The following is a 17,225-nucleotide window of genomic DNA, read 5'->3' as shown; positions in this document are numbered from 1 at the left end:
ATGTTAATTACCTCACTCAATCCCCTCAGCAACTCTATGCAGTGGCTGCAATTAGCATCTCCAGTTTGTAGAAAGGAGACGGAGATGTTAAGCAAATTTCCCAGGATCATGTAGTTAGCAAGGGGCAGAGCTAGAAGTTTCCAGAAAGTCAGGCTTCCAAGTCCCTGCTCTTAGCCGCTGTACAGAACAGCCTATCTTTGGCTGCGGTAGAGAACGGGGCCCAAGGACTGAACCCTGGGGGTATTTCTAGCAGTTTTTGTAGGGCCTCCTGCTAGGCTGGGAAGCACGGTAGAGAATCTTACAGGGGCAGGCAACACGAGATTCACATTTTACAAAGACCCTTCTTGCTATAGTGTGCAGGGTGAACTGGAAGAGGAGAGCTTGAACACAGAGGCTGGCGCAGTGATCTGGGAAAGAAATAATGAAGTTCCAGGTTTAGCATGAGCTGGCCCCCGCTCATCTCCCTCAACACCAGCCAGCGCGGCAGGGCTGACACTCCTGGGTGTGCAGGTGGAGCATCTGGACAAAGGGGCTGTAGCAGTGAGAATGCAGCCTGGGTGCCCTGTGAGGGGTCACATAACACCAAGGTGGAGGGGCACTTTTGCTCACTTGCCCAAGAAGGCAGGTGGCCTAGCGATAGCCTTGCCAATCTGGACATTTTATTTTATATTTTATTTAATTTTTTTTTATTATTTTAGAGACCGCGTGCAAGCAGTAGAGAGGGGCAGAGGGAGAGAATTTTAAGCTGGCTCCACACTCAACATGGAGCCCGACACAGGGGTGGATTCCACAACCCTGGGGTCACGACCAGAGACGAAATCAAGAGTAAGACACTCAACTGAGTCACCCAGGCGCCCCCAATCCAGACATTTTAAGCTGCTTTTTTGTTTCCTGATTGTGTCATGCTTTCCCCCCACTTCTGTGTTTTGAATATTTGGTTTCCTCTGCTATGGATACTCTTTCACTCATTCATTAATTTATTTTTTTCACTTATTCGTACAACACATTCTTTTTAGCATCCACCATGTGCCAGTACCTCTGTATTTGACGGTGATTCGGTGGGAGAGCTTACAATCTAGGGATGAGATGAATATTAATGAAATTGTTATACAGATGTCACTCTGACACTGTCTTCGAAGGTCAAAGGGGACCATGAGACTGTATGCTGGGTTCTGGGGACTTATCTGCTCCAGAAGGCAGGTGGCCGTGGTAAGGTCACCACTGAGACAATACGGTTTCCCTTAGGATGTGCATGACTTTTATGCTGATGTGAAGACAAATAGGAACTAACCTCTACTAAAGAGGGTAGAGAAGGAGAGTGGCCACCCTTCCTGCAGCCCTACTATGTTTGACAGCATGCTCATGCACCCCTGGGCTGGAGGACAGAGGTGTGGATCCAGACAGGCTCGACAAAACAAAGAGAGGGGACACTGAGGAGAAGGCCTGCAGGATGGGGAGAGTGTGCAGTGAGGAGGGAGTGAGCACCGCAGTGCAGACAGCAGGTTAGAGCCTGGGAGATCTGTGGGAAACCCTCATAGCAGGCTGCTGAGGAGCTCTGGAAAAGAGGCATGTTCAATATTGAATTTCCAATTGTGCTTCTGTGGTTTAGGATTCTTCCCTTCCCCAAGCCTTCAGTATACTCAGTTGCACACAAATCCTTCATGGGAATGGTTTTGGGGAAAATCAAGGGGGAAAGCTGAGTTCCCTGTAAAGTCAGTGGGGAACAATGAGAAAAGCATGGGCAGGTGAGGTGACACGGGTAAAGTCAAAGGGTCAGAGGACACTGAAATTTGGAGCAAATTTGGCAGCAATAGGAGGTGTGCATAAAATCAGCCGTTTAAGCCTCAAAGGACTAGAATTTTAATTGTGGTCAATTATAGTGAGTGGTTAGCATGGAGTGATGATCACAGACAGCACTGGAGAGGGTCTGACGAGAGTAGGGACAGCCTAGACGCAGAGAGAGAAAGGAAGGGACCTTCTCACTGCGTCCTTGGCAATGGGACAGGGTTAGGGTTAGGGTTACTGTGGTCTCTTTCCAGACACCTGAGACGCAGTGTGTTCACTCCAGCTGAAGGAGGCTCCCCCTCCAGCCTGCTCCCCCAGTCACAGCCCAGCCAGCCACCACACAAAGCCTACCATTTATTGAATGCTGTTACTTTCTGGGTACAAAGTCACTCGGGACATGGCCCTTGGTCCTCGCCCCTTGGAGTACTCAATCTCCTAGGGGAGATAAACATCACAGAACCGTCATCAGTGCCGCCACAGAGGCAGGTCCAGAGGACGTGGAAGCAGGAGTGGGATCGTGACCCAGTTTCCGGTCATGGTGTTTTCCAGGGTAGGTGGGTGCCTGGCAGGCAGAAGGAGAGGGGCAGGGGCCCAGGCGCCGTGGCTCCCAGGCCACCCATGCTAGCCCTCTTCAGGGCTTATTCTTTTCAACAAGTCCTGTCTCTCCAGCTGGAATCCAAATTCCTCAAGGCCGTGGAGACTCTGCACGTGTTTGGATGCGACAGTGGGAAGGGGCAGAATTTGAGTGGTGCCAAGGAGAGTCCTTTGCCCCAGAGCTCCCTGCCCAAAACTCGGTCTGTGGCCACGCTTACACTCCACCCCAGTCCCTCACTCCCTTGGGGCTGTCAGGGGAAGTAAAGGCCCTCTGGGGTAGCACTTGCTAGAAACAGATGACTGGGGGTGGGGAACTGGAGAGGGAGGGGAAGGAGACAGGGAGAAAGGAAGAGATATGGGTGAGCAAAGATACACTTGGACTTTTGTAATGTTCTTGCTACCCTTTTTCTTATATCCTCCACTCTTTTACAACTTAAAACACATGCATAGTAAAAACTCCTGAATAGACGCACCAAGAGGGTGGAAACTGTGTTTTTGAGGTAGGGATGTATCGCAGTGTAATGGAAAAAGAGCTCGTTCGAGTCCTGCTGTGTGGCCCTGAGCAAACCCAGAGCCCTCTCTGGCCTCCGTTTCTCCACTTGGTGGGTGTGGGTGTGGGGGGGGGGGGGGTCTGGTGTCTCCTTCTCGGTGGTCGCCGGTTTCCATGGCAAGATGAGAGGGAAGCCTGTCTCTGAGGCCGCAGGCTTGGGCCCCGTTTCCTCTGCGTCCGCTGGAGGTCTGCGGGTCTGCGAAGTCACGCGAAATAGCCCCAGAGGAAGACGTTGACGGCCAGCAGCAGGACGGCATTGACGTTGCAGACGCGTGTCCAGAGCGGTTCCTCGGCGATGCTGGTCAGCTCCCGCTGGCGCGCGGCCGTCTCCGCGGGGCTCAGCGCCCGCTCTGGGGGCCCGGCCACCCCGCAGAACCAGTCCCACAGCAGCCGGCCCCAGCGCCTGCGCCGGACTGAGGACCAGGAGCGGGGGGGGGGGGAGGGGGGAGGGGGGGGCAGGCCAGGTGGAGGGAAATGACAAGGGGGTGGGGGAGGGAGAGCTGGTGAGACACGGAAGAAAGAGGGGCGGGTGGCGCTGGGCCCCTCCTGAGAGCCAACAGGCCAGGCGCCCGGCTGGGACTGGGAGAGAGCTCTGGCTACAGCCCGTCTGGCTACAGTCCCGCCGTCCAGCAGAGCCTCCCAGTGCCGCAGGGTGGGGTACGGGGTGAGGATAACGGGGTCTATCCACATTCAGAGCACGAGGACAGGCGGGGCAGGATCTGTCCCAGGAGGGCCGGAGAGATCTTCCCGCGCCAGGGCCGCTCCAGCTGGTCTGCCTGAGGTCCCGTGCAACCCCCCTCCGCGTCTCCCAGCGGCAGGCTCTTTTCCTTTCGGATAGGCCTGCCACACCGCGCGCTTCTTCTCCGGGTTGTTTTGAGCATCGAATGACAATGGACATTTGGTAGCGTTTTAAAAAGTGACTCGTGCTGGAGCAGCAGGGAGAGGCTCTGGAAACTGTAATGTTCTCACCGCACGTGAGACTGTGCCCATGCAGACCCCAGCACCAGGGCCGGGTTGCTTTGAGGTTAAAGGGTAGCAGAGTTCATTAAAAACTACGTTCGAAAAGAAGTAATAAAGTATTTTTAAGGGGTTTCCTTTTTGCATTAGCGGATAGCATATTAAAATAAAATTAATATGAAAACCTTTTCACTGAGGTTGAACAGAACCCACATTACTGTCTTAATGACTTTGGCACTTGGTACTTGGTAAGTTCAATGTGACTACAGAGTGTCAGAGATACGAACACTCCGGATGCCATCTGGTCTGGCTCCCTCCTTGTACGGAGGAGGAGGAGGAGGAGGAGGAGGAGGAGGAGGAGGAGGAGGAGAAAGGCTCAGAGAAAGGAAGGGACTTGCTTAAGGTCATCCAGCGACAAGCTGCACTAAGCAGTGCCAGGCATGTGGCATTTCAATTCTACTAGCTTTTATCATTTTACAAGCCCCTCCAAGTACTCTCTTCTGATTCTCAGGGCCCCCCTTAGGGGCAGATGACACACAGGAAGTCACGTGCCGATTCTGAGGCCCAGAGCGCCTGTTACAAGGTGCTCAGCACATCTAAGTGTGTCCACAAGCTGGCTGTATACACTTCCTTCAGATCCACTCTGCTGTCCTTAACAAGTTTTTCATCGTTCTTTTTCTAGGACACAAAATCACACTGCCATTTTGCTGTTTAACCTGAGGACAGCACAGATGAGCCTTCATGCCTGTGGGCCTTTTGTGAGGGGGAATCCAGAGTTCGCCTTTATTTTATTTTATTTTATTTAAAAAATTTTTTTTAACGTTTACTGATTGTTGAGACAGAGAGAGACAGAGCATGAACAGGGGAGGGTCAGAGAGAGAGAGGGAGACACAGAATCTGAAACAGGCTCCAGGCTCTGAGCTGTCAGCACAGAGCCTGATGCGGGGCTCGAACCCACGGACCTCGAGATCGTGACCTGAGCCGAAGTCGGCCGCTTAACTGACTGAGCCACCTAGGTGCCCCCAGAGTTCGCCTTTAATGGGAAGGAGCGGGAAGCTCCTCCTTAGCCTTTCTGGGGAGCCAGCCCCCAATAGGGAGCAGACATCTCTCTGCTTCTCCAGGGCTGGGCTCTGCCCTGTGGCATGGGGGCCAGCCGGGGGGAGGTGCGACCACCACATGAGTCTGCAGTGCTGGGGGTCAGCCGGGAGGGCACAGGCTATGCCCTTCCTTCCCAGCTTCTTCCTCTTTGTTCTCTCGCTACCTGCCTCACCTAAAAGAGCCTGTGCCTCCTCTGTGCCATGCATTTTACAGGGGCCAAGACTTGCTTCTTGCCATGACTGGGGGAGAAACAGTTTTGAGACCCCACCTGGTGCGTGGACCACAAAGCCTGAGAAAGAGGCCGGGGTTACATTTTGCAGAGCAAAACACACTGGAACTAATGGGGCACCTGATCGGACTTTGAGCTTCAGTGGCACTTTCTGAAGTAAGCCCTTGTGGGTTTTGACCTTGCAAGTTTGTAAAGGATTACATTCTCCGTTACAGATAGCTTTTATCGTGGACCACTGGCTTTTAATCGCCACAGCTTGGGCAAGAGGATGTGAGTCTTAGCTCTTGGTGGGGTCCTGGAACTTATGATGTCATTAGATCCAGGCATGTGGCTGTTTCTCTAGGCAGGGCCTTAAGCAAAGGTGAAGGGCCTCGAGAAAGGTGGGCACTTTCTCAGGTCTTGGGGGAGCACAGGCCCCCCCACCCCCGAGCCTGGGGAAGGCGAGGGGCCTGAGCAGCACGGTGCCACCAGCTGTTCAGGTCCAGCAGCTGGCACTTTGATGATCTAACCTAGGCTCTCAGCCTAAGTGAGTTATTGAAAGTTTGGACACCAGAGGCTTGGGAGGAACCCCAAACCCAAAGGGAGAAGGCCGCTGCCGAAGGCACCCCAACTCCACCCAGGTGCTGGGGTTCCCTCTAACTGAGGCGGGAAGTAAATTTAGAATTTACATTTCATTAAATTATTAATTTCTGAGGGCAATAGAATTTGATTTGGGGCTTTTGCTTGCAAACTAATTTTTATGACTGTAATTTTTCCTTAGGAATTTTATAATTTAGGAAGTCTCTCCAATGTCATTATATCAGAATGTTTTAACAGCGTTATTTAATCACACTGTAGAAAAGCTATAGCTGCATTATGTCTAAAACAGCTACATTATGTCTTATGCCAACTTTCCACTTTAGATACCGTGCGGCCTTGGAGTAAACCTAACTCAGGTACTGTTCTAACACCTTTGAGAGCCTCCAGGGGGCAAAATTGATATGGCCCATAGCAGCTCAAGGAGGATGCCTATAGGAATGGTGGTTGGTCTGGAGGGACCTGATGAAGATGGGGAGAACTATATAGACACACGGCTGCCCTAGTCCCGGGAGGGACAGCCATGCTTCTGTGCGACTAGAGGCAGAATTGCTAAGCTCTATGGGGAATAAATGAATAATATGGGTGGGGCACTGTTACTTTGATGTGCCTGGTGTTTCCTTCCATCTGGAGGGAACTCAGTGTAACACCCTTTGATTTTCTGACCTGAGGCTCATCCTCCGCAGGGGAGGTGAAGGGACGTCCCTGTTGGTAGGTTTGGGAAGTGCGAAGAGGGCATGCTTGGCTCTGTCTCTCCCTCCTCCCTCTCGGCATTGCAGTGCTCACAGGGGCAGGTGGCTGACGGGCTCCTCTGCCTCATGCTGGCCTTCAGTAGAAGGAAGCACACCTCCCCATGGATATAAAATGAATCTTTCCACCTGTCCTTTATCAGTAACAATAAATGGCAATATTTTGGCTCTCATCTGCCTTCTTGTTTGTCTTCTCAAATAGTTTAATAGCCATGTGGGAAGGGAAGGTGACTTTTTTGGCATCCTTCAGAGACCCCATCCCCTATGACTCCCACATGTGGGTCTTTGGGGATCCATGACATGGCATCTGTCCCCATTGCTGCTCTGCGGTGTGTGCCCCCCAGCAGACCCCCCAGCCTACCTCTGTGCTGGTCTTGGTCCTGGCTGGAGTTCTCTGTCTCTCCGCCTCCTGGAGGGCATGCCCCAGATGGCATCTCTGAAGTCCCTGGTGTGCCCTCCGGGGCCTCCTTCTCCAACTCAGAGTGGGAATGGCTCCGTGTCCACCACGTCAGGCGAGCGAGCTGGAGGGAAAGAAAATACCGCTTGAGTCGGTTACTTTTGAGGGGAAGTCTTACTGTGGGAAAAGACAACCCCCTTCAAGGAGGCCGGCAAAGCAGTGAGGAGCTCGAGGAACAGGCACAGGGCCGAGTCAGGAGGCCTTGCTCCAGCCGAATGCTCTGTCTTTGAAAATCTGCACCCCTGAGCACCTGTTCCAGGCTCCATGCTTGGAAACTGGGAGGAAAGAAGCCGGACAGGGAGGCAGGTGCCACACGGCAAAAGGCTTCCAAGATCAGGCTGTGGAGTTGATACTCGTAAATAGAAACTCGTAGGCAATGGAGAGTCACTGCAGACTTCAGACAAAGGGAAGAGACTCTAAGTTGTGGAATTTAGAAAGATCTCTTGGAGGGGTGCCCGGGGGGCTCAGTTGGTCAAACATCTGACTTCATCTCAGGTCATGATCTCACAGTTCGTGAGTTCGAGCCCCGCATTTGGCTCTGTGCTGACAGTTCAGAGCCTGGTGCATGCTGGGGATTCTGTGTCTGCCTGTCTCTCTGCCCCTCCCCCACTCGTGCTCTGTCTCTCAAAAATAAATAAACATAAAAAAAAAAGATCTCTCAGAGTGAATCAAAGGGATCCTGCCTGGAGGCTGCTGGAAAAGCAGAGCAAGACGTACAGAGCCTCTGGGATAGATGGAGGGGGCAGTCTTTGGGATGTTGAGGAGGAAGACCCACAAGCCTTTGTGACTGATTGATTGAGCCGGGCAAGGAATCCGCAGACATGGCTCTCAGGTTCCTGTCGTGGGCCATCAGATGGGTGGTGGGCGAGCTGGAGGACTCTGCCTAAAGACTGCCAGCAGAGCCCGCCTCCGCAGGGTGGAGGTGTCCAGGTGAGGAGCACCACACCTGTGTCCCGTGGACAGCCCTGGTGGCTTGACCTCTCCTCCCTTTCTGGAGGCTCGGCAGAACGCACAGCAAGTCTTCTGGCTGATATCAGTTGGACCCAACCGTGACCGAGCTCTGGACGGCCTCCTTTCCAAACAGCCTTTTTTCGTAGCCAGGCAGCTCTTGGTTCCATATTGACCCAGGTATCCCCTGCCCCGCCCCAGATTCCTACAAATATGTACAGCGGTGCAGGGTGAGAGGCCGTCTTCTGGGGCCCTTCCTGCCGGCGTCCAGCTACGCCTCTGCATGGTCGTGAGAGCCTGGGCTGCGTCTTCCCTTGTAAGTACATCTTCATAAATGTTACTTCAGACTTATACCATGTGTCATTGAGCAGTATGTGGGCGGTGTCACTTCATGGCATGGGAGGCAGTTGGATTTGGGGTTTGAATCTTTGGCTAGCGACAGAGAATTGAGTTTTGTCTTCATGTAGAGGGTGGTTGAATCCACGGACACAGATAAGATAACTCAGAGACAGTGTGGGGAGAAGGGTTATAGGCCATATTTGGGTTCCTAAGGAACCCTGACATTTAAGACCACAGAGAAGGCAGAAGAGCAGAGGGTGGAAAGACAATACTGGAGAGGAATATGTCACGGAAGTGAACGGAAGAGAGCCCTTCAGGAGGCAGGGGGTGGTCAGCGGTGTCTGGTTCCCAGAGCTCACTGAGGATGAAGATGAGGACGTGACCAGTACTTTCTGCAACAAGAAGGTTATTGGGGTCTTGGCGAGAGCAGCTGCAGTGGGAAGGTGGGACACCAGACTGGATGAGACGTATACAAGAAGTGGAAAGTAAGGCTGGGGGGGAGACCCCTCTGCACGGTGTCCTGGTGAGGAGCAGGGCGGGGGGCAGGGGAGGCAGCCGTAATTAGGGAAGGGAGGGGATTTTCAAGTGTGAGACATCTCAGTGTGGGGCTGAGAGAGCAGACAATGGAGAAGAAGTTGAAGATTCAGGCAGTGAAGAGAGACCATTTCTGGAGTGAGCCACCAGAGAAATTGGTCTCTCTTGGCTCCTCGGTAGGAATTAATGGTACCAAGGGTATAAAGTCGTTTTGCAAACTCTAAAGCACCATACAGGCCAGAGGTGTTATTCATAAGTTCCACCCAATGTTTCAGGGACTAACTTCTGGCATGGGCTCTGTTATTTTTGGGCTGAATTGTGTCCCTCCTTCAAATTTATATGTTAAAGTCCTAACCCACAGGACTTCAGAATGTGACTATACATGGAGAGAAGGCCTTTAAAGAGGTAATTAAGGTTAAATGAAGACAATAGAGTGGCCCTAATCCAACATGACTGGTGTCCCTATAAGAAGGGGAGACTAGGGGGCGTGTCTGGGTGGCTCAGTTAACTGTCCCACTCTTGGTTTCAGCTCAGGTCATGATCTTGCAGTTTGTGAGTTCGAGCCCCACATAGGACTCTGTGCTGATGGTGGGGAGTCTGCTTGGGATTCTCTGTCTCTTCCTCTCTCTCTCTGCCCCACCCCTGCTTGTGCTCTCTCTCTCTTTCTCAAAATGATAAATAAACTTTAAAAACAAAAGAAGGGGAGACGAGGGCACAGACGGGCACAAGGAAAGAGAGGGTGAGGACAGAGAGGAGAAGGCAGGCATCCGCAAGCCAAGGACAAGGGACCTCAGAGCAAACAGCCCTACAGACACCTTGACCTCAGACTTCTCACCTCCAGAACTGTGAGGACATACATTTCTGTTGTTTCACCCCCCCAGATTGTGGTTTCGTGTCATGGCAGCCGGAGCCAATACTCTTTTGCTCTAATGAAGAAAGGTTTCAAAGGACACCTTCAAAGTCTGAAGACTGGCAAATCTGTGAGCACAGGAGTGGTGAGGACTCGCTCTGGTGGACTCCCCTCATTTACCTGTGTCTCAACTGGCCAATGAATCCCTGCTCTTTCTTCTAGGGCCAGCTCAAAGTGACCTTGTCAGGGAACCCGATGCAACCCCCAGGGGTGACAGCGCCTCCTGTCCTCGGCCCCTCCCTGTGAGCTTGGTCCTTCTTCACTCTCTTGTGGTAGAGTAACTGCGTGTGCTGGTGCCTGTCCCCGACACTTGCTGGCAGGCCCCATTCATCTTGGTAACCCTAGCACAGAGCCCGGCACACAGTAGGTGCTCATTGAGTAAATTTCCCATTGAATGAATTACTTTTCACATGGGAATTACTAACCCAATGAGCTCCTCCTCCCAAGGACTCTGTGTGGCTGCAGAGGAGACAACCCAATGGAGTAAAACTTGGGGGTAGAATTTCAGACACTGGGGGTAGGGAGAACATTTCGTGGGGCCCCAGAACAAGCACTCCACTTGCCTTCTCCTCAGGGATGGGGGTGGTACAGAGACTGACAGTGACGATGACGATGGCAGTGAGCCCACAGAGCAGGAGTGCAAAGTAGAGGTAGTGGAAGTCCTTCAGCACGGCCGGCCTCCGGTCCACCTCCCCGCAGGCTGGGGCTGGGTATGAGAACTCCAGGATCATGCGCAGAAGCCCCACTGCCAGGCCAAACATGAGGCCCCAGAAGGCTCCCTGTGGAGAGAGGGCAGACACGGGCAGGGGTGAGGTCCAGCTGCAAGGCCCTAGGAAGCTAAAAGCCACTGGGTTGTTAGGGTGTTTGCAGGTCCGCCTTAGTGAGCTCCCCATTAATGCTGAGGCTTTGTCTGAACTCAAAGACGGGCAGAGTGGTGCACTGGGAAGGGCACAGGCTCCAGAGTCAGACACACTAGGATTTGGATCCTGGCTCCATTCCAGAACGATCAAAGCAGTGACTCAACCTATTGGCTTGGAGTTTTTGTGTGTGCAATGATAAGAGAAATTGATACTCTGTATAGATGCTTAGTATTCAACTAGAATGGAATATGCTTTTGTAATAAGCAAGGAAAACCAGGATCCCCCATCCTGATTTTCTGTTATAATAAATTAAAAAATCAGAATAGAGCTCTTCCTGTTTTGCTTTTTAAAAAGAAAAGCCCCAGCACCTCCCCTGTCTTGTTTATAACACCAGTTGACCTAACCTATACCTGTTTCCCATATGTATTTTAAAAAATGAGATGCTGATCCTGATTTCAAGAATTCTGGGATGAGCAAAACACTCAGAATTCAACCAAGCCCTGCTGTGCACCATGGTTATCAGCAGGGAGATTCGACCTCTGGAAACAGTAGACAGATTGGTGGGTACTCCCCCGGGAGAGGGGTTTCTGAGGTCTCCTTTGCAATGACTTTGAGCTGTCATGTGGCTCCTGCAGAGGTTGTCCATAACATCCCTTAGCCCCAGCGGAGTTGGGCCCCTCTTTTCTATCTGGGACTTCTAGCTCCTCCAGGCTGTCAGCTTTCAGCAGCTTCATGAACGGCGTGCCTGCAGGGTCCTCCCCATGTCCGCACTTTGCTTCATTGCTGTTATATTGCCTACATACAGAACCTTACGGTGTCAGAGAGGAAACAGACTCCAGAGGTCCTCCAGTCTGACTTGGGCTTTCACACACGCCATGCTACGTGTCTGGAGCACTCTTCTCTTCCCCATCAATCCTTCGGCCTAGGCTCAGATGTCACTTCTGACCCCCTCCCAGGCATCCCATAAGTTAGGTGCCCCTGATCTCTACTCTCACAGCAGTTATTATATTTCGTTATTATTTCTTATTGAATCACCTTTTCTCCCATCTGGCAGGGATGATTCCCATCCTTGTAAATCATTGCATCTGGGAGCCCCCATAATAGGATCGATGAATGTTTGTTGAGGGAATGAATGAATCAAGACCCGATGCGTGGGGAGATGGAAGCCTGAATGGGGCAGTGGGTATGTCTAATATGTCACAAAGAGACCCTGGATTAAGGATAGATCAGGTCTCCGGCCCCTCTGGTGTACTGGGAGAGACAGGTGTCCTGCTGTACTCACAGGCTCTGTGACCCTCTTGCAGAAGATGGCCAGCAGGAAGAGGGCAGTGATAGGCGGGGCCAGGTAGCTGGTGACAGACTGGATGTAGTCGAAGAGCTGCCCGCTGTTGGAGCTTTGGATGATGGGGATCCAGAGGATGCTGATGACAACCAGGAACACCACAAACAGTCTGCAGGGAGGACACAGGGCACCGTGAGGCATGCTCAGGGTGGCTGGGCATGGGGTGGGGGGAAGGTGATGCAAAGGAACCAGGAAAGGGGAAGGGAGGGGATGCATGGGAACAAAATTAGAGAATGCTATGAGACCAGAAATGCCAAGGTTCTGGAAATGCAGACTGTTCAAATCCCAGAATATCAGAATTCCAGAATCCAAGAAACCCAGGAGTTTTGAGTTGGATGTCTTTAAAGTCATAAAGCCCACCTGTTCTTCAGGAAGGAATCCACACCTTTCACAGCACCACCCACCTCAGTAAATGGCCTCTGGTCTTGGCTCGGGATGCCTTTCCTTCTCTTCTGCATTCAAACCCTGTGCAAGAGAACCCTCTTCTCCAGGATGGCTTTAACTTCAGGGACTTTTCCTTTCTTTGGGCTCCTCCAGATCTAACCCCTGCACCCTTACACTGGCATTTAGCTCATAACAGGTACTCCACCTTCGTCTCCTGACTCCCCTTCAAATGATCCTGGCTCAGGCTCAAGTTCCCTAATGCACTTCCTTCGGATTTTTTGTGAAAACAGTGAAAAACGTTTCTTGGATGGGCTGGGTGCAATAATGCATGTGGCCAGGAGATGGCGCCCAAACCCCACTGATGGATGAAATAAATGGCAGTGAAACTGGGCTGTGAGGGAGCTCAAAGGACGCTTCTTTGGAAATGTCTCTGCACACCTGTCCTCTCTTCTCCCTTCCCTCGCACATTTTCTCTCTCAGGCCCCACTAGAGCGGCAGCTACCACAGTCTACAGGGCGATCCTTAGATGCTCAGGTGCTGTGCACAGGGCTGGGGGCAGAGTGAGCGGGTGCTAGGGCTCCATTAGGCAGCAGTGGACTGAAGGCATCCTGGTGGAAGGAGCAGTGTGTGCAAAGGCAGGAGATGGAAGAGAGCAAGTTATCGAAACTCAAGTACCGCCTACCAAAAGGGAAGAATAAACATGGTAGTCCAGAAACCTGAGTCACAGAGCCTTAAATTAGGAAGCAAAGATTTCAGACAGTGCCCCTGTGTAAACCCTGTAACCTGTGTAAACACAGTAACCCTGTGTAAATATCAAGCCTAGGGAGGAAAAGAAAATAAGCCACCAAGTGATACTTTGAAAAGCATAAAATCAAAACCAACAAGAGAAAGTTCAAACTTCAGCTTGGTGTGTAAGGCTCTGCATCCTTTGGAGACAGCCTTCTTAGGGTCATCTCCATGGAGGCAGGCCCCACACCGCATCATGAGACCGCGAGCAGCCCTCAGGGCAGGGCAGGGCACGATGTCCCTGGGTGCCCAGCGCCAGGTGTGATGCAAGGGGGATGGACGGGGCGGGGGGAGGGGGGGTCCGATGGAGAAAATTAACAGGCTTTCTGTTATCCTGGAATATGGCCCAGAGCCGATCCTGAAGCTCCTGGGAGCGAGCTACTTGCTAACTTCCGTCCACTCACACAGCTCACCTTTCCCTTCTTAAATGCCTTGTCAGCTTCTCTCACTCTGTCGCTCACTTGCAAGAGAAAGTTGAACACACAGGGAAGAGATTTTTTTTTCCTCCTTACTCTGGAGGAGGAGCGTCCAGAGCCGGCGGGGGACTAACCTGAGGTCATGTAGGGATCTGACACTAGAACCAGGTGCTGGGACTCCCCACCCGCAGAATCTCCCCAGGGCAGCCCAGGGCACGGAGGGGGCCGGGGGTGGGGGGGGGGGTGCCTGCAGGGAGGGGGGAACTCCGGAAGGGGGCGCAGCGCACCTGCCCACCACCATCAGCTCCTGCTCTGTGGCCTTCTTCCGGAAGCGCTGCCACACGTCGATGGCAAACAAGGTGCTGCTGCTGTTGAAGATGGAGGTGAGTGAGCTCATGAGGGCGGCCAGGATCACGGCGATCATCAGGCCCCGCAGACCTGGGGAGAGGCGAGGTCTCCCGTGAAGGCCAGCTCCGCCGGGAGCCATGGAGGCTGCAGCGTCAGGCGGAGCCGGGAGTCTGGGGGTGGTGCTGGCCCTGCATGAGGTCCCCCTCCATGCAGATAAGGAGTCCAGGAAAACCAGAGGCCGGCTTCTGGATAAGCTCTGCCTTCGCCCCGCTCTGCCCTCTGCCCTGCTCTATGGCCTTGGGCGAGCCATCCCATCCACCCTGCCCAGTGCCAGCTCCCTTATCTGCATCCCTAAGAGCCGTGCGGCTAAGTGGTCCTTCTGGTTCTCTGCAGCTTTGACGTCTCAGTCTGGGCGTCAGAGCCTGGAGACACTTGGTTAGTGGGCCCCTGATGGGGAGGAGGGTGACGGTTAATTGAGTGTTTTCAGTTTTTGTTCTTTTTCACCGACACTGAGGTGCCAGGTTAAGGCCCTCGCCTGGGACGGGTGGCCCTGGGAAGCCCTGGATTTGTTTCTTGGTTCTGCAAGTAACCAGGTGTGTGATCTTTGAACTAGTTCCTTCCTTTCTGGGCCTGTTCTGCCCCATGTGGCAGGAGAAGGTGGATCCCGTTGCTATCTGAGGTCTCTACGACTCAAATTACCAAGATTCTGGAAACATGACTACTCATGTTTCCCTGGGGAGATGACTGTCCCTCAGCCCTGCCTCAGCCCTCTTTCCTCTCAGTCCAAATACTTAACCACCTCCTGGAGGTCTCCCTGAAAGACTCAAAATGTTCCAAACAAACCTAGGCCAGCACCTTCCAGCACCTTCTTCCAGGGCCTGTTGTTTCTTTCTTTGGTTAATAATATCCAATCTCCATACCAGACGCTCAGTTATCCTAGACCCCCCTCTTCTGCTCCCCTCCCACCCTACGTCCCTCAATCAGCCCCTCTGTGGAGGCCCCGTCCCACCAGCTCCACTATTTCTTTCATTCATTCCCTTTTTTCTTTTTCTTTTTCTTTTTCTTTTTCTTTTTTATGAGCCGGAGGTGCAGAAGAAGAGAGACAGAGAGAATCCCAAACAGGCTCCATGCTCAGCAAAGAGCCCAATGCGGGTTTTGATCTCACAACCAGGGGATCATGACCTAAGCCAAAACCAAGAGTGGGACACTTAACCGACTGAGCCGCCCGGGTGCCCCAATTCATTTCTTGTTCTACTGAAGGGAAGGGGTAGCCCAACTCAAGGACTTCCCCCTATAAACCTGGCTCTTTTCCTACGTCTCCACTCTCAATGTCATCGTAAACCCCGGACCTGGAGGCCTCCCTGGATCCCTCTTTCTCATCCCTCAAACATGATCAGTCATCAAATCCTGCCGCCTCTACCTCACAAATATCTTTTAAAACCCTTTCTGTCCATCTCTGAAACCACTGGCCTGGTCCAAACCACTATCACCCCTCACCTGGGCCACGGCAAACCCCTTGTTAACTGTCTCTCTGCCTCCCCTTAAGCTGAACCCTCCGTGCAGATGGTCCCCCTCACGTGCTCTGGCCTAAAACCCAGCGTAAAGGCTCTGCTCCACGGTGAGGCATAGCCACGGCCTCCTCTCCAAGGCTATCCATTCCTCCCACATGTGCGTCACACAGGTGACTCTACTTCGGTTCAGACTTCAGTTCAGACTTCATGCTCTCTCTCAGCCCAGGGCCTTTGCACACACAGCCCCTCCTCCCCCGAATGACATTTCCCACACCTGTCTGGCTTGTCTGCCTAAGATGTTCCTCAGGATTCAGCTCCGTTTCCTCTCCTCCAGAAAACCTTCTCTGACATTCCCAGGTGGAGCCAGGTGCCTCCTTAGGGCTTCCTCGGTGTCGCTGTGTCCCCACCCTGGTGACATAGTGTTGTGCCCTCTGTGAGCCCGGGTGTCCTGGAGATGGCATGAAGCCTCAGAGTAGGGGCCTGCCTTTTATCCCTGCCTCTCCAGGATTAGAGCCAGAATGGGTGCCTTACAGATGTTTGTGAAAAGTGTCTGTGTGTGTGTGTGTGTGTGTGTGTATTGGGGAAGGAAGTGTGGAGGTGAAAGTTTTTTTATTCCCTCTTTGCATCCGTGTCCACATTTAGTGCAATCCCTCCTGGGCACTGGGGATTGGAGGAGGCTGGGGCATGGAGTGAAGGGTGGTGTGGGGGAGACAGGACTCACCAACAGGCATGAGGGCTACGACCAGCTTGGGGTAGGCGATGTTGGAACACCCCACACGGGCCCCACAGATGCTTTGGCAGATGTCAGGGTCTACACATCCCACCTCATCTATAGAAGAGTGATGGCCATTAGGGGCGAGTCAACCTGTGTGTGCCTTCTTGGTTTGGCCCAATATTTGCTTTCCAACCCTACAGGGAGTGTTTACTGGTGACGCTGGCAGGAATCAGCATCTGTTGTAGAGGCCAGAGGGTCAAGGGGCAGGTAGATGTCTGGGTACTATGATTTAGCTGTCGCTGGTAAATTCCTTGACCATATACTACCCTGCAAAGCCTGGTAGATGCCTTTGCGTTGTAGGCCTTACATCTTGATAAAGGGCAAACATCCTCGGAAGGCACCAAGAATGCCTTCATTGTTCTTTCCCTTATGAAGGGAAAGTAGGATTTTAAAATGATATTCAGATACAAATTTCTTCTACTGAAATACTTATTGTATGTGTGGCCCACAAAGCCTAACGCACTTCCGATGTGTTCTTAATAGAACTGGCATGTGACCCCTCCCCCCACTGCAACATTGCCCAGCTCTTACCTGGGTACAGGGCCCGGCTGATCATGCCAGGCATGACGATGAAGAACATGGGCAGGATCTTCAGGTAGCCCCCCAGCACCGAGCCTCCCTTAGCGTGGGACAGATTCTTGGCAGACAGAGACCTCTGCACAATGACCTGAAAAGGGAGCAGTGGAGGCGTGCCACTTAGGTCAGGTGGGGCTCAGCTCAGCCATAGGCGAGCCCTGAGGTAGTCCCAGAATGAGTCCCAACACTCTGTGCACCTAGACGCGTGGTTTTCCCACAGGGAGCCACCCCAGTGTGTGATGGTCTGGGCCAAGCTTGTCTGGGGCATCACCTGGTCCGTGCACCAGCACCAGGTGGCCAGCACCGTGAGCCCAAAAATGAGGCCTGGCCAAGGAATGTCCCCGTTCACAGGGTCCCGGAGCATGTGGAAGGCATCAGATCGGGGGAGATGGCAGGTGGTATTGGGGACTGTGGCATTAGGGATGGCCTGTCTGTACCGTTGCTCCAGGCCTGGGTACCAGCCCACCTCCTGAAAGCCTGTGGAGAGAGACCACAGTGAGC

At 52.8% G+C, this 17,225-nt stretch overlaps 1 protein-coding gene and 1 long non-coding RNA gene across 5 annotated transcripts in view; one reads left to right on the top strand and one right to left on the bottom strand.

The window, feature by feature from the left end:
* Nucleotides 1-2,126: 2,126 nt before the first annotated feature.
* SLC5A9 (solute carrier family 5 member 9) overlaps nucleotides 2,127-17,225 on the bottom strand; it is a 28,345-nt gene continuing 13,246 nt past the window's right edge. Inside the window, exons 7-14 of one of the 3 annotated variants that reach the window (XM_027059251.2) lie at nucleotides 16,996-17,201; nucleotides 16,680-16,815; nucleotides 16,095-16,202; nucleotides 13,802-13,952; nucleotides 11,869-12,037; nucleotides 10,290-10,505; nucleotides 6,900-7,059; nucleotides 2,127-3,342 (exon numbers count right to left, since the gene is read on the bottom strand). In XM_027059251.2, the coding sequence (XP_026915052.2) occupies nucleotides 3,134-3,342; nucleotides 6,900-7,059; nucleotides 10,290-10,505; nucleotides 11,869-12,037; nucleotides 13,802-13,952; nucleotides 16,095-16,202; nucleotides 16,680-16,815; nucleotides 16,996-17,201 (1,355 nt within the window). In that variant the 3' untranslated portion in view covers nucleotides 2,127-3,133. Of the gene's footprint in view, nucleotides 3,343-6,899; nucleotides 7,060-8,353; nucleotides 10,506-11,868; nucleotides 12,038-13,801; nucleotides 13,953-16,094; nucleotides 16,203-16,679; nucleotides 16,816-16,995; nucleotides 17,202-17,225 lie in introns of those variants that run through there. The other 2 variants (XM_053213917.1, XM_053213921.1) reach the window with 2 other exon arrangements.
* LOC128313743 (uncharacterized) lies at nucleotides 4,241-11,273 on the top strand. 2 transcript variants are annotated; one of them, XR_008294790.1, is made up of 3 exons: nucleotides 4,241-5,483; nucleotides 6,051-6,148; nucleotides 6,569-11,273. It is a non-coding gene; the product is annotated as an uncharacterized LOC128313743 (long non-coding RNA). The 2 variants fall into 2 exon arrangements; XR_008294789.1 differs by having other exon boundaries at nucleotides 4,241-5,369; nucleotides 6,569-8,002.

The sequence above is a fragment of the Acinonyx jubatus genome, chromosome C1 (assembly GCF_027475565.1).
Source record: "Acinonyx jubatus isolate Ajub_Pintada_27869175 chromosome C1, VMU_Ajub_asm_v1.0, whole genome shotgun sequence".
Lineage (NCBI taxonomy): Eukaryota > Metazoa > Chordata > Mammalia > Carnivora > Felidae > Acinonyx > Acinonyx jubatus.
The sequence above is the reverse complement of the archived record's forward strand: the minus strand, read 5'-3'. Positions and strand labels throughout refer to the sequence as shown.